Source organism: Myxocyprinus asiaticus, chromosome 20, assembly GCF_019703515.2.
Source record: "Myxocyprinus asiaticus isolate MX2 ecotype Aquarium Trade chromosome 20, UBuf_Myxa_2, whole genome shotgun sequence".
Classification (NCBI taxonomy): domain Eukaryota; kingdom Metazoa; phylum Chordata; class Actinopteri; order Cypriniformes; family Catostomidae; genus Myxocyprinus; species Myxocyprinus asiaticus.
In genome coordinates this window covers 24,734,864-24,751,711 of record NC_059363.1, presented here as the reverse complement: position 1 = coordinate 24,751,711, position 16,848 = coordinate 24,734,864, and the positions used below count along the sequence as shown (strand labels likewise).

Here is a 16,848-nt window from a genome sequence, read left to right as displayed (position 1 = left end):
AGCAACCTGATTAAGATTGTACATAAGGCCACATTCATGCTGGTCACTCAGCATTAGTTTACATAGTCAGCCAATTTGATCTTAATTAGCAATGGTTATGGAAGCCACAATGGTTCCCGTATATTCTTTATGGTTAGAGCTTACATGGAAATTGAACATGCTTTGTATTTCTTTTGTAGGGTTTGCATGGCAGACTGTGATGACCCATGCACGTTAGAGGACCTCTTTAAGTGGATATAAGAGTGAATCTGTGGACCAGGTGAGCTGTCAGACACATGCTGAAACTATGGACAGAACTTGGCCAGAGTGCCCAATGCAAAAGAAGGCTAAAAAAAATTTTGCCAAAAGAGGAAAAAGTAAGGAAATAAAGAACAGAGAGAGAGACCGGAAGCTGTACCCCCTCAGGGGAAGGCATGGATTGGGCGAAGTGGGCGCACTTAACTGCCGTGTTGTACTAATGCGCTTGGATGAGAGTGGAACTTGTAAGAACAGCATGAAGTCCTTGCACAAGAGTGAAGGGAAGCAGGTGAAGGAAATGCAGGGAAAGGTAAAAATATGCAAGTGTCGCAAGAAAGACTGTAAATCTTGCCGTTCACTGCCTGAACCAAAAAGCAAAGTGAAACCTGATAAATCTGCCTTGTACACAGAATTCATCCTAGAACCTCGCCAGAGGCGGCTGGCCTCTCTGAATGCAGAAGCTGTTAACAGTCTGCTATTGGATAGAGAGGACCCACAGCAGACATCAAAACCCTCCAGGAAGCAGCAACAGACAAAAGGGCACAGTTCACTGTCAGAAGATACAGTAAAAGATAATGACTGCTCTAGAAAAGGGCAAGACAGCCGTAAACGTGTGTGTACAGGAGATACAGAACAATGTAAAAACCCTAAAAAGGCAAAGACAGAGACAGAGGATATAGATCTCCAGACCCTTAATAGTCCAACTCCGAAACGTCTCGCAGGATTAAATGCGGCTGCCCTGCTCAAGCTGACCAGCACATCCTCGGGAGTGAAACGCAGAGGTAAAACGGACAATAAACCGTGCAGCACAGGATCGCGAGGAAAACAACTTCAGGCTAAATCACGTAAACAGCAGCACAACTTGCCCTGCCAGTCCGAGCTAAAAGTATCGCAGCAATGCTGTAGCCTTTGTGAGAAGCAAGCCCTCCACTGGGATGGGAGTACAGGAAGCCATGGCTTCATTAGCCCTGGATATCAGTGCAGATCCATGCTTGGCTACCCCCTGAAGCATGTGAAGGAAGAAAAAACAGAGACTGATGTGAAATCATATTACTGCTGTTCCCAGGAGAGATCAGTGGAGTACTGCCATAGACTAGCCCTGTTCCTTGGTCAGAAAGCCTATCCCGAAACAGAAGAGCATTCAATAAAGAGGTTTATTCCTTCTCCTCATACCCTGAGTCATCCAGCAATTCCCATTGGTGCCCATCCTTACCCATGTTACTCCGGGTACTATGTCCAAATTGCTCACCATGGCACTCCACCACATCCTGTTAGCTCAAATCCTGGGACCCATGCACCATCGTCTGTATCCCCACTGACACTGTGCCCCACTGGGGTCCAGAGATCAAAACTGCTGCCCTCTTCAGTGTCCCATCCGACAGGGATCCCTCATCCGGCATACTGTAATTCTGTGGGGACCTGCTGTAGAGATCCGTGCAGGCTTAGCAGCTATACCTACAGACCCACGCAACCCATTTCTAGCAGGGGCTGCTCATACAATGCAGGATGCTCAAGCTGCATGCACAAAATGGAAACAGGTAGAACGGAAAATGGGATAAAAAATGAAAGTTTTACCATTTTGTCAAACTAGTATCTCCATAACATTTACAAGGAGTTCTGCAGTCTTCTAGGTGTGACCATGATTTGAAGTTCAGTTACATTTCCTTGCGCTTGATGCATGTACAGAGCAGGTGTACACGGGCAGAGCACATGTACACGTGCACATGCTTCAAGCACAAGGAAGTGTAATCGAATTTAAATCATGATCACGCCTAGAAGACTGCAGATGTCAAGATTGATTTTTGAAGCCTGGAGTGTTGGACCCTATTGACTTGCATTGCATGGATACAGACTACCTTCGTTTGTGTTCCACAGAAGAAAGAATGTCATATGAGTTTGAGACAGCATAAGGGTTAGTAAAATGATAAGAGAATTATCCTTTTGGGGTGAACTATTCCTTTTACTTCCTCTGAAAAAAAAATCCCCTCTGAAATGACTATATTTTTCAGCTGACATCACCTACAGTAACTATAGCTATTTAGTAATTATTTAAGTTATTTGGCTATTTAGTGTTATTTAAGCTATTTATTTATTTATTTTAAGTAACCAATAGTTAACTGTTTAGGCATCATAGGCGTCTTTATTAAATTTGCAGAATATTAGTTAAATGGACCCTTTTCACAGACTGTGATGACAAGTTTCCACCTTATTTAGCAGAATGAATCTAGGAAATATAACTTTTTTATATTTGCAATTTTTTTAATTATTTAGTGTAAATTTATAACATTATACTTTGTATTGAATTACCCTGGAATTAGTTTTGAAAATGAGATACGACAGATGCAGTGAGGTTTCTAACATAACTGCTGAGAGAGTGACTGTAAATTTGCCATTTTCTCTCTTCTGATGGTCGTAATCTACTGCTCCCTATTTTTTTCTTAATTTGTAAAGTTGTGCAAACATTAAAGTGCAATTTTTCTTTTGATGTTGGAGCAAATGGGTAAGCAAAAATTAAATTTGGCATGGTCTTCCTTTCAGCGCTATTGAAGGTTACCCTGCAGTCATTTTCTTCCGCATTCCAAAACCCTGAAGTGTGAAAAGTGTCCATTGCTGCATTAAATCCAGTTAATGTTAATTTAATAAAGGTTTCAGAAAAAATAACAAATAACATTAGATTTAAAAAATAAATGTTACCATTGACGTATTTCGAGAGGCTTTGGAGTGTGAACCTTACCTTCAACCTCCATTTCTTAGTCAACTTGCCTTCAGGTCTGGCTCCATTCTGGGATGGAATGCCCATTCGTTTATGATCCAATTCAATTCCTGATGGATAAAATCAAGTCCCAGCCCATTACACTTTTGTTAATATGAATTATGTCACGTTAGGGAAGTAAAATAGGTTGTTTCAGCATTTCATGCTGACTTCAACTTAATGTTCTTAGTAATTTAATAGTTTTTATATGATTTTGGAGAAGCTCTAAAAGTACCTAGATCTTACTTTTCGGTCTTATAAAAAATGGATCTGTAAAATTAGGATTCTCTGAATTTCTGAATGTACCACAGATGGATGAACTGATCCACATCCCTCATTCTACACTTTTCCCATATCCTAAGCTGTTACCCAGTCTCTCAGTGGTAGAAGTCATTGTGAATGAGCTCAGGTAGACTGACGGTTTTAAAGGTGTAAACAACAAACACAGTCACATTAAGAGATGCGAAACCCCCCATTGAGGACGTATCAAGGACTTGCGGGAAAAAAAATAATGGCTTGAATATGAGAGAAATTATATGAAATTCCCTTCCGCAGCCACGTCATTGTGGCTACATGTTCCCTGCAGTCTGTTATCTGCTGGTTTGAATGTGAGTAATTGCCACAGGTGGGGCGGGTGCTGGTTATTTTTGTTGGCAGGAGACTTGAACTGTCTGTTCATTGTGAGGTGACAGCTGTGGTCTCGCAGCCACATGTGAACCACGGCACAGGCATGGAACTCTACAGACATGCTCCTGTGTTGATTTTTAACCACTAATCAGATGGTAATCTGACACTCGGTGGGTTTCCTTTTAGGTACAGCATGAGTTTATAGTGACAATGGTGGCAGAAGAATTTTTTTATTATTTTTAAACCGGTATATTTTCATTGATATGTAGGTGTACTAAAAGTGTAATTTTTAGAAGTGTAAGGCATCTGTTGAAATACACTAGAGAAATTGTGTACTCTCACACACACAATCCACTGTTTAATACTGAGTGCACAAGGTGGTCACAGTAAATGCTGAGTATTAGTGGATTTCAAATAGATTTAAAGCACTCTGTATAGAGTAAAGATTTCCTACATTGACGCAACGCTTTATGTTTGAGTGAATGTGCATTTACAGCATTTTTCCATACATGCCTGCCCAGTTTAGGCCAAGTGAACAGGGTTATCTTAAGTGTTGATAGATTTTATTTGCGTCGGCAGAATGTGATTGCAGTGCAAACCCACGTGTCACTTGGGCTTAGTCTGAGGGCTTTTTGATCTGGTCAAAATTGGTGTGTAATTAAGTCTGTAACCTCTATTGCACTGACAGAGTTCCAGATTGCATAAAAGAATGTGTGCATTTGCCATTCATTGATGTGAAACCTCAGGAGATCAGTAGGTTGATTGATTCCCTACATTGGAGTTGAGATATGTGTGTGGGTGCTTTGATAGACCAGTCCTTCACATCTGATATTTTACACAAGAGGTCCCTGAAGGGGTCTGCTCTGCTGTAGGTTAAAACTAACATCTGGTTAATCATCTATTAAAGAAACATTGCTCTTCCCTCACTGTAGTGAAGTGGCCGCTAATACAATAAATAGCCTAAATAGGACATACTTAATTGAAATTCTATGACTTGTCATCTGAGTGAATAAATGCTTCCCCTGAACTCCAACCTTGTGCTGCTTTGACCGTAGATATACAGAATGCGAGACCACATTAAATGATTGGATATGAAGCTCACAAGCCACAGTCTGGGACTTTCAATGTCATTTCAAATACAATCTGTACTGAATGTTAGGTATTGTGCAAGAACTTTACCGCAAGAGGAGGATAGAAAAATATTGTTTAATTATTTGAATCGCATAATTTATGTTATAACAGAAAGTTCTTAGTTTTAAAGGTCAATGTTTGAACTATAAAACTAAGATTGGCATTCAGAGGCTAGATTTTCCATCTTAAAACCTGCCAAACTGTCTATACATTTTATATTTCTTGCACAGTTCCCAAATACTTCTATGTAGTAAAAACTAAGAATGAGATTAACACACTTCTCTTAACTTACCTAAACAAATGTAACATGTTTGCAGGCATCCACTGTTTACCTAAAATTTTCTTCAAACTGACTGCCTCCCCATCACTATGGGAACCATGCAGGCAATTACAAAAGTTTCCTAAGATTGGCTCATCCACCTTGAAATTTGCTGATCTGTGTTTTTTTAAATGTCCAAACAAGCCATTCATTTCCTTGGATCACAGTAATTGGATGAAAATTGAGTTAAAATAACATTAATAACGTTATTATTATAAAATATACATTAAAATCAGTTAAAGTAATCAGTTACATATGGTGAATGTTATGACCAAAATCATATATCTGTTACATAGTTGGTAGTGCTGGCAATGACGATGACGAAGTGTAGAGAACCCAAATATAATTAAACAATAAACCAATGAAAACATGACACATGAACACGGAGGGAAACAGGAATCACATGACAAGGGAAACAGAAACTAAACATTTCAAAATAAAAGACATGAATCAACAAAATACACATGACATATCCCCCCACTAAGGGGCGACTCCCGACGCCCCAACACAAGAACAATCACAAAAAACATTACAAAGTTCCAAAGTTCTGTAGGGAGCCGGGGGGTGGGGGGGGGGATGGGGGGGTCTTGAGGCATTGGGCGTGGTGTGGTGAGAAAGGGCGAGGGGCATGGCACCAGGGCAGAGTCCGTGGGGGATGGAGCCATGGAACTTGGTGCCCAGAGAGTAGCCGAAGACTCGAAGGGCCAGGGTGGAGCCGATGGCACGGAGGACCAAGGCGGTGCTGGAGGCTCGGAGGAGCAAGGCGGAGCTGGGGGATCGGAAGACTGAGGTGGAGCCGGTGGGACTGAGGACCAAGGTGGAGCCGTAGGGATGGAGGTCCCCGGTGGAGCTGACAGATCGGAGGGACGATGCGCAGCCAGAGGATTGGAGAGCCAAAACGGAGCCAGGTGACCGACAGACCAAGGAGGAGCCAGAGGGACGAGGGACCCCGGCAAAGCCGACATGCTGAAGGACCGCAGTGGAGCTGAGGGAACGCAGAGCTGAGGCAGTGTCAAGGGACCGACAGGCCAAGGCAAAGTCCAGGGCTCGGAGGGTCCAGGCTCATAAACGTGGCTTGACTTAAACATCTACAATCACATTCATTCAATACTTGACAAAGACACAATGAAAAACATGAGGCTTAAAAACATGGACATGGGGGAACATAAACCAATGAACAAACAGAACTGATAACAAGATAATTAAACAATAAACCAATGAAAACATGACACATGAACATGGAGGGAAAACAGGAATCACATGACAAGGGAAACAGAAACTAAACATTTCAAAATAAAAGACATGAATCAACAAAATACACATGGCATTGTCAGAGATTAACTTTTTTTTTTATTCAGGAGCAATACCTTCACCTCGACACTTTTCCTTCATGCAAGCATAGTTTATTATAACCACACAGCTTTTTTTTTTTTTTTTTAACACAGCATGTTATCAATTAATGTCAAATACTTGACAATCAATTAATTAATATAATATAATAATAAAAAAAAACTTTCTTTCAAAAACACTTCATATTAGGTACACATTCCACAGAACTCACAGATGCACTAAACTCAACTAGTTTAAATTTTATATATATATATATATATATATATTAATTAATTTATTTTATTTATCCCCTTTTTCCCCAATTTGGAATGCCCAATTCCCACTACTTAGTAGGTCCTCGTGGTGGCGTAGTTACTCACCTCAATCCGGGTGGCAGAGGACAAGTCTCAGTTGCCTCTGCTTCTGAGACCGTCAATCCATGCATCTTATCATGTGGCTCGCTGTGCACGACACCGCGGAGACTCACAGCATGTGGAGGCTCATGCTACTCTCCGCAATCCACACATTACTTACCACGCCTCCCACCGAGAGTGAGACCCACATTATAGCGACCACGAGGAGGTTACCCCATGTGACTCTACCCTCCCTAGCAACCGGGCCAATTTGGTTGCTTAGGACACCTGGCTGGAGTCACTCAGCACACCCTGGATTTGAACTTGCAACTCCATAGGTGGTAGTCAGCGTCTTTACTCGCTGAGCTACCAAGGCCCCTAAACTCAACTAGTTTGACTAGAAATATTTGTATAGCGGTATGAGTAATACCAAAATATTTGTATCGCAGTGTGAGTACTACCATTTTTTTTTTATCATACTGTTCTTTTTATGTATAGCATTTAACTTTTATGTCACAGTAATTGTATACAGTGCATCACAATATTCTTAATTCTTGCTGTATATTCAACCCAAAAAAAATTATTTTTGCATAACCTTGTTGCTAGTAATGTGCCTGTTTTTGGTCCATCCAGTGAATTAAATTAGACATATTAAAGCTTCTTTATCTCATTTGATTATTTTCTATTTATTTGAAACTTGATGGAAGTAAACCATAAAATATGTTTACTCATAACAAATAAATAATAACTCTGGCATTAGTGCAAAAACAGCTTCGCATTTTCGCAACAACTAAAAATATACTAAACTGTAATATATTAAAAATATGATTGGATGAGCCATGTTTAAAGACATTGTAAAATAATCTGTAAATTCACACCTATTACCACACAAATTAATGCCTGTTGCAACATTGCTTGACATTGTTAATAAATTCCTCCAATTATAATCAACTAAGCTGTTTACACTGCAAGTGCTCGTTTGGGACAGAGTTTGCCAAGTAGACTCATTTTATAGCTTGGAGTCTTTTTTTTTTTTTTTTGTGCTCAGGATATACCAAGGGATAGACAATTTAGCAGAATCATTTATGTCTAGATACGTTTTGCCAATTTTTACCTTTCTCAATTGACGTGCAGTTCCTGTCACCAAATTCAATACCCTCAAGGTTGTATCTAATTGTGGTTACAGGCTCTTAGCTTTGCCTCTGACCACACAGCAGCTGGCATGCTGACTCATTTATGACTGCATTAGTCTGCAGTGTTGTATTTCATGCAATATGGTGTATTACATGTTTTTTTATGATTATAAATGTTGTGACAGTAGCAATTTAGAAACCAATCATTTCAATCAATCATGCTTTCTCCACCCCTCTATAGAGGACTATTCTTACCCGCTGGATGACCACAGCTCGTCCATCAGCATGCCTCCTGCCTTGCCTCTGTCCATCTGCCCCATCTCTAATGTGTCTCCACCCACCCAGTCAGTGCCTCACCTACAGTCATCGCTTCCTGATCGGCCACAGGTGCAGATTAGAGTGGGTCGGGAGTGCCCTCAGAGGGCCAAGCCGCCCAGTGGCTCTTGTTCAGGGGTGCGGGACTCTGCTATTTGCCCCCACATTAAGGATGGCCAGCTGGGAGCAGGCCACGGCAGCACCACTGCCAAGCAGTCTAAGATCAACCGTCGCCGGGCAACAAACGGCTGGCTGCCTGTTGGTGTGGCAACAGAAAAGGAGATATTCATTGTGGTATGTACTTGAGTTGCTCCATCCTGGAATGGTATCATTATAGACTGGCTAAGCCTGAAGTATTTGAATATTTAAAATTCAAAAATGTGGTGTTGGGTCCCCTGAAGCAAATCACTGAAATTTCTTCTGCTTGAAGCAGCAGTTCATTGAAAGATATTGTGTTTATTTCCTCTCCCTGGCAAAAATGTAAAATGGTGCCCCCTGGCAGTTTCCCTAGAAAAGCTGGTTGACTCCAAATGTCAGCAATAACATTGTTGTATCACAATCACTGGAAAATACATTATTATCTTAATTCCATTGAGGTGCTTTAAACAAATATTTTCTTAATGTCTTTTAAACAACCAGTGGGCACACCTGTGACAATGAACGGTTATGGTTTAAAAACATTTGCAACATGTTGCTTTTTCCTTTTAATATCTTTTGCATTTTAGTATTTTTCAGAACTGAAACATCTGTATCTAATGAGAGTGCATAAAACATTTTTACACTTATCACTTTTTTGCAAAAGATCAGTTTAGTTAAACACACTGGTACCTAGTTCCTACCCTTGTTCAAATACAGAACTTAAAACAAACAAGTCATTCATGGTGAAAGACTAATGTACTGTAGTGTACTCATGGTAATTATTATTTTATTTTTTACACACACTGGCGGCCAAACGTTTGGAATAATGTACAGATTTTGCTCTTATGGAAATAAATTGGTACTTTTATTCAACAAAGTGGCATTCAACTAATCACAATGTATAGTCAGGAGATTAATAACATGAAAAATTACTATTACAATTTGAAAAAAATGTTCAGAACTTCTTAAACTATTTCAAAGAGTTCTCATCAGAAAATCCTCCACGTGCAGCAATGACAGCTTTGCAGATTCTTGGCATTCTAGCTGTCAGTTTGTCCAGATACTCAGGTGACATTTCACCTCACGCTTCCTGTATCAGTTGCCATAGATGTGGCTGTCTTGTCGGGCACTTCTCACATACCTTACAGTCTAGCTGATCGCACAAAAGCTCAATGGGTTTAAGATCCATAACACTTTTCCAATTATCTGTTGTCCAATGTCTGCGTTTCTTTGCCCACTCTAACCTTTTCTTTTTGTTTTTCTGTTTCAAAAGTGGCTTTTTCTTTGTAATTCTTCCCATATGGCCTGCACCCCTGAGTCTTCTCTTTACTGTTGTACATGAAACTGGTGTTGAGCGGGTAGAGTTCAATGAAGCTGTCAGCTGAGGACATGTGAGGCGTCTATTTCTCAAACTAGAGACTCTGATGTACTTATCCTCTTGTTTAGTTGTACATCTGGTCTTCCACATCTCTTTCTGTCCTTGTTAGAGCCAGTTGTCCGTTGTCTTTGAAGACTGTAGTGTACACCTTTGTATGAAGTCTTCAGTTTTTTGGCATTTTCAAGCATTGTAAAGCCTTCATTCCTCAAAACAATGATTGACTGATGAATTTCTAGAGAAAGCTGTTTTCTTTTTTGCCATTTTTGACCTAATATTTACCTTAAGACATGCCAGTCTATTTCATACTGTGGCAACTCAAAAACAAACACAAAGTCAATGTTAAGCTTCATTTAACAAACCAAATATCTTTCAGCTGTGTTTGATATAATGGCAAGTGATTTTCTAGTACCAAATTAGCAATTTAGCATGATTACTCAAGGATAAGGTGTTGGAGTGATGGCTGCTGGAAATGGGGCCTGTCTAGATTTGATCAAAAATGACTTTTTTCAAATAGTGATGGTGTTGTTTTTTACATCAGTAATGTCCTGACTATACATTGATCAGTTGAATACCACTTTGGTGAATTAAAGTACCAATTTCCTTCCGAAACAGCAGAATCTGTATGTTATTCCAAACTTTTGGCCGCCAGTGTATATATGTGTGAATTTCCCTGTTTAATGTTAGTATATAAATATTTTCGGGTTGCACTTTATTTTACAGTACGTGTACTTTCAGTATACTTACAGTGTACTTACTCAAGAAAGTACTGATTAATATTAGGTAACTACATGAACTTAATATGAGTTAAGGTTAGGTTAGGTTTAGGGTTAGGGTTAGTACCTAGTAATTACTGTAGTTGTTGTAATCATACAATAAGTAAATGTAGAACCGTACTGTAAAATAAAGTGCTACCTATTTTTGTATCATGAAATGTTTTACAATTCTTGTTACTTATTCATGTATTCATGGTTGTGGAGAATCCAAAGGCATTTTGACCAAATATAGATGAAGATAGATTAAGACTGTTTTGAACTCTTAAATGGGTCAGAAATGACCTGAACATTACAGGATGGTTAAATACATTTGTTTATAGGATAAATGTATAAATTGGAATACAATACAGCCATTTCTCATTCACTATATTTATAATTTTGTTCAAGAGTGAGGACTCAACATCCCTACGTAGGTGCTATGAAGGAGTGCAGAGGGACGGAGAGGTGATCAGGGTCAGAGACACAGTACTGCTGCGCTCAGGTCCCAGGAAGAAGTCCTTGCCTTATGTGGCCAAAGTCTCTGCCTTCTGGGAAGACCCTGAGTCAGGTATCCCAACTATTTTACATAACACTGTGAGTTATCAGTGAAATCATATTAAAACAGCTGCACTCATTTAAAGAGAAGTCATAATACTTAACAATATTAAAGAGTCACAAATGTCTGTGGTGCATTGATCCCCACTCTGCCTATTTTTAGGGGAGCTGATGATGAGCTTGTTTTGGTACTACCGCCCAGAACACACTCAGGGGGGTCGCAACCCCAACATGCACTGTGAGGTGAGTCTACAAATTGTCCATGGCATAGCAATGTTCTCCAGGGAATAGCAATGTCAACATTTGACTTTATTTGATTATGAGTTTTATAGAGGAAATAGGCAGCTCAAGTTTCCTGTGCTCTGTAAACCAAAGAAATAGGGACACTGGACAAACAAATTTTGAGTCACAGCACTCTCAAACATGTTTTGAAATCTTCCACCCATATGGCCACCACTGTTTACAAACTGTAATTCTTGAAGGGAATATATAAATGTACATTTTTAATAGTCTCCAACGTCCATTTTTTGGTTTAATATAAATTTGTAAACATTACATTTTTCATTTTCCATTGTATTTGTTGCAATATTTATTTCTTACATTTAGAGCATGGAATCCCTTTAGTTGAATATAAAGTATTGATGCAGTGTGAATTTTTCAGAATGAGATTTTCGCATCTCGGCATCAGGACGAGAACAGTGTGGCATGTATCGAGGATAAGTGCTATGTGTTGACATTAGCACAGTACTGTAGGTAAGTCGTAAGAATTAAAACAGAACAGTTCACCCCTAAAATTACAATTCTGTCATTATTTACTCACCCTCATGTCATTCTAAACCTGTATGTTGTTATTTTTGAATGCAAAAATTTTTTTTAAGAATCTTCACATAGATCTTCTCCATACAGCTGTGTATAGTGACGATGCCTTGTCAGTTTTTAAAAAGGTCAACGAAAGCACAATAAAAGTACCGTAAAAATAGTCCATATGACCCGTGCACTGTATTCCAATTCCACTGAAGCCATATGATAGCTTAGTGTGATAAATAGGCTGCACTTTAAGTCATTATTCACTGATAATCACCTTGTGCAGCTCTTTAAGGGATAGTTCACCCAAAAATAAAACATTCTCTCATCATTTACTCACCCTCATGCCATCTTAGATGTGTATGACTTTCTTTCTTCTGTTGAATACAACCAAAGATTTTTAGAAGAATATCTCAGCTCTGTAGGTCCATACAATGCAAGTGAATGGTGATCAAAACTTTGAAGCTCCGAAAAGGACATAAAGGCAGTATAAAAGTAATCCATTAGACTCCAGTGGTTAAATCATGTTTACAGAAGTGATATGATAGATGTGGGTGAGAGACAAATCAATATGAACCTTTTTGCATATGAGTTTTTCCTGTACTGACAGATCTCCCAGCATGAGTTCTTTAATGCGCGCTGTAATTAAAATAAATCTTACCTTACACTTCACAGCAGATGCACTGGAGGAGAGATTATATCACAGTGGGTGTACTGAAGGTCAGATTATATATTATCAAACATATAATGTGGTTTTTAGATGTTTATAATGATTGATTATGATAGATAAAATGTGATCACGAATGTGCTTGTCTGCTATGCGTGCCGCCATATTTTCGTTGCAATGCAAGATGGGATTCTGAGTTTGTATCGTCATAGTAGCATACAAAAGGAGGAGCATAGAAGGTTCTAAAAACCTAGCACTTCCACTCTCCCAGCCCCGGAAGTGGTTGTGACGGATGGAATGGGAGAAGGCTTGAGTGGACTGACTAATTTGTATATTCTTTGTTTGATGTCAGAAAACATGGCCGCAGCGCTGCATCAAAACAGTGTGCTCCGATGGTAACGGCTTTACACTTTTATTTAGTGATTGTTTGAAAGTTTGTAACATATAAAAATAAAGATATTGTGATGTTAAAAAGACTATTTGAGCAGCTGGTTCATTATAATAACAGCTTCAGTCCCTCTTTTGCTTGTAAACGGCAGCACAAATGCAGATCACACCGGTTTGATCATACGTGTTTGAGCCCAGCCTAGTGTAATCATACCGGATTGATTGTACGTGCGGAAGGGTTAAAGTACTTTTTTTACCATAAAATCTCCTCCCTGCCCAGTAGGTGGCAATGTGCATGAAGAATGTGAATCGCCATAAACAAAAGAAGAAGAATGTGAAAGTGGAGATTTATAGTGAAAAAAGGACTTAAATATTGATCTGTTTCTCACCCACACCTATCATATCGCTGATTTAAGCACTGGAGTCAAATGGATTACTCCCTTTAAATCAAATATAGTGCCAGAGGCACAGCTTGGAAATCAGTAACATTAAACGTCATTGGTTCTTGATGGCACACATTATGTTTTCGAGTCTTTTCCTTGTCAGCGCTGTTTATAATGTCTGGGCTCTCTGGCCTTATGAGATGTTTGACATTCTCCTTAGTGTTTCAAAGTAGAAAATTCAGAATTGTTTTTGGTCTGCCTTGCGCTGTTTACTGTAAGCACCATCCAGTCATAATTCATGACGCGTCCAGCGCAAGGATGTGCACTGGACAAATGGGAAGCACATTTAGCGCTTAAAAAGCACTTTTGGGATAAACCACTGAACGTTTTAATGGGGTTTCCACACGATAGATTATGAAGTAAGAGCAGTCTTCATATTTGCCTACCTGTGCGAAGTTGCCATTTATCACAAAATCATGCAGTAAAGTAGTCAGGCATTCTGCTGGGCCCCATGTCTGTCCAGGACCTTGGAATCATCCACACCTCCGCCCACATTTTGGCACCCCTAGTCTCGTATCTAAACATCAAGCCTGTGTCTTCAGAAGTCTTGGAAAGACAGGAGGGAGAGTAAAAAATGACAACTTTCATTTTCTTTTAAAAAATATCCCCTTATATCATTTGGGTATTTCATATAAAGATATGCTCCTTATGTTTCAGATTTTGTGCCTTGATGAAGTGTCGTGAGGAGGGCTTTCCCAGACGTAGACCCATGATCCCTCCCTCTAACTATGTAATTCCAGCTCATCGTTGCGTGCCCAGTGACATAGACCCAGAACTGGTGTTCATTTGTCGCCATGTTTACGACTTCCGTTATGGCCGTCTGCTGAAAAACCTGCAGTAGGTCTGACAGGAGAAAAGGATGACTTGATGGAGCCATACACTGAAACCCTAATCCAAAATGTCATGACACAATCAAAGCCCTATCAATTGGATGCCACAGGAGAGGCCACAAGACTTTTAAGGAGTTGGATAATTGTTGTTGCTTTCCGTTTGCCCTTTAGGATTAATGCTCTCTGTGTAGCACTCCCTTGTGACTCTGTATAATAGCATTATGAGCACAACTGCCTTGAGTTGTAAGGTACCAATTGCCAAAATGTGATTTTTCACTCCATGAATTTGAGTATTTATTTTTGCAGTTATTTTTTATATTTGTTGTACGAGTGTATAAATAATCAAAAAGATGAATGCAGGTACATTAAGAATTACCTTGAGTTATGGCAATTAGTTCTAATATTCTGTCTTTGGTAGTAAAAGCACCCTTATAAAGCCTAATTATCTGTAGCTGTAAAGTTGAAAATATTTATTTTTTAGATAAATTGAACACAAGCTCCTGAGGCACTGAGAGTTTTTCTTTCTTGAATCAGATCCACGATGCACTGGCCAATCAGTCATTCATGAAATTGTCGTAACAGGGTGTGGAGATTCACAGATGTACTGTGGCAGACCAAATATTCCAGATTACATCTGATAATCTAATATAAGTGGTACTGCTATGACAGTTCTCTAATGAGCTTTTGTTCTCCTGTTACCTGTCATGACTTGCCTTATATGCTACACCGAGTTGTATCCTTATTTTCTACCTTCCCAGCAAACCAAAGGTTATCACACCACTCCTTAACATCCTGAGCCTCCACCTTATAGCATCTTCATTAGTTTGCACTAACTTATCATTCACTGAGTCAGCAGTTTGACTCTGCTCAAAATGTCACCTGCTACTGATCTCCAATGCAGGAAAATACTGTGTATTTGTTGTATGCGTACAAAGAGAATTGAGAGAACTAATCTTAGTGCAGGAGGTGCTCGGTAACTGGGAGTTCCAAATGTGAATGGACAAACTTTATCTCATGTGCACAGGCCTGCTTTCAATGTGTGCTCTTTGCTTCTCATCCTACATGGTAGTTTTATTACAAGATTACTAATTAAGATTTGAGAAAGCTGTTTTATATGGTCTGTTTGTGCCTTTAATAGTTAACAGTCTGCTATGTGAAGAAATATGGTGTTAAAGGTTGTTTTGTTTTCTCAAGCCTTGTTTTTTTGCACCACATTGTTATCTGTGCTAAAAAGCAAAGATAAGATTGTCTGATGGCACTATGCTCAAATGTTTTGGAGTTTGTTTTAAAAACCTTAAGTCATTTCAAGCTGACTTCACAAAAGACAAAAGTTAAAGATCTTCAGCTTGGAGGTGATTTTGTACTCACAATGTCTACATAAAGGTTAATCTCTTATGGACAAACCAAAACGGTTTGGTTTTTTTATATACACCGATCGGCCACAACATTAAAATCACCTGCCTAATATTGTGTAGGTCCCCCTCGTGCCGCCAAAACAGTGCCAGCCCACATCTCAGAATAGCATTCTGAGATGCTGTTCTTCTCACCACAATTGTACAGAGAGGTTATCTGAGTTACTGTAGACTTTGTCAGTTCGGACCAGTCTGGCCATTCTCTGTTGACCTCTCTTATCATCAAGGCATTTCCATCCGCAGAACTGACACTCACTGGATGTTCTTTTGCTTTGTTTTTGGCACCATTCTGAGTAAATTCTAGAGACTGTTGTGCTTGAAAATCCCAGGTGATCAGCTGTTACAGAAATACTCAAACTAGCCCATCTGGCACCATGGTATGAGTATTTCTGTAACTGCTGATCTCCTGGGATTTTCACACACAACTGTCTCTAGAATTTACTCAGAATGGTGCCAAAAACAAAAAACATCCAGTGAGTGGCAGTTCAGAGGTCAACAGAGAATGGCCAGACTGGTTAGAACTGACAAAGTCTACGGTAACTCAGATAACCGCTCTGTACAACTGTGGTGAGAAAAGGGTTGGCGTTGTTTTGGCAGCATGAGGGGGACGTACACAATATTAGGCAGGTGGATTTAATGTTGTGGCTGATTGGTGTATATGAAGAAATGTTTATCCTAAGTTAACAATGTTTTTTTATGTTAAAATACGCTTTGTGGGTGTATTCTAGAATTCATTCCTTTCAAGTTATTGAGACTTTGAGTGAATGTTAATCAATCAGAATTGATTATATCATTGTGATGAAGTTAAGAAACGATTTCTCTTTTTAATAGTTTAATTCCCTCCTTGCATATCATGCCCAGCTTTAGTCGTGTTGACCAAAATATACAAAAACAAAAGTTCAATAATCTTGTATTAATATCTTCTGTTCTGTTCTTCTTCTCTCTTTTTTTTTTCTCTCTCTCCAGTTATCAAGGTAAATGTTATCTCCTAGTGTCAGATATGTCTATTTAGACGTGGTAATGCCAGAGCGGTTTTTCGGAACATTTAAGCAGCTTTGTTGGCAGTGTGGTTGAGTAGATTCTTTAATGGTTGCTGTGTTGAAAATTAAGTATTTTTGAAACTTATGCTTCTCTAGCTGAATGCTCTGGATAAGAAATATATCAATGTGTACCAAAATGTTGGGTTGGGGGGGGGGGGTATTAAGTTCATTCCTCTGTATACAAAACTGACCATGAATTCCAAATTCTTTGCTCCTTTGATGTGTGGCTGTATGTGTGTATGTGGG

General features: G+C 39.3%; 1 protein-coding gene across 2 annotated transcripts in view; it reads left to right on the top strand.

The window, feature by feature from the left end:
• LOC127410880 (bromo adjacent homology domain-containing 1 protein-like) overlaps positions 1-16,057 on the top strand; it is a 59,866-nt gene extending 43,809 nt beyond the window's left edge. For both annotated transcript variants that reach the window (XM_051646103.1, XM_051646104.1), the window contains exons 2-7: positions 180-1,775; positions 8,123-8,490; positions 10,873-11,032; positions 11,183-11,262; positions 11,681-11,772; positions 13,978-16,057. In XM_051646103.1, the coding sequence (XP_051502063.1) occupies positions 287-1,775; positions 8,123-8,490; positions 10,873-11,032; positions 11,183-11,262; positions 11,681-11,772; positions 13,978-14,161 (2,373 nt within the window). In that variant the 5' untranslated portion in view covers positions 180-286 and the 3' untranslated portion in view covers positions 14,162-16,057. The remainder of the gene's footprint in view (positions 1-179; positions 1,776-8,122; positions 8,491-10,872; positions 11,033-11,182; positions 11,263-11,680; positions 11,773-13,977) is intronic.
• Positions 16,058-16,848: the final 791 nt, after the last annotated feature.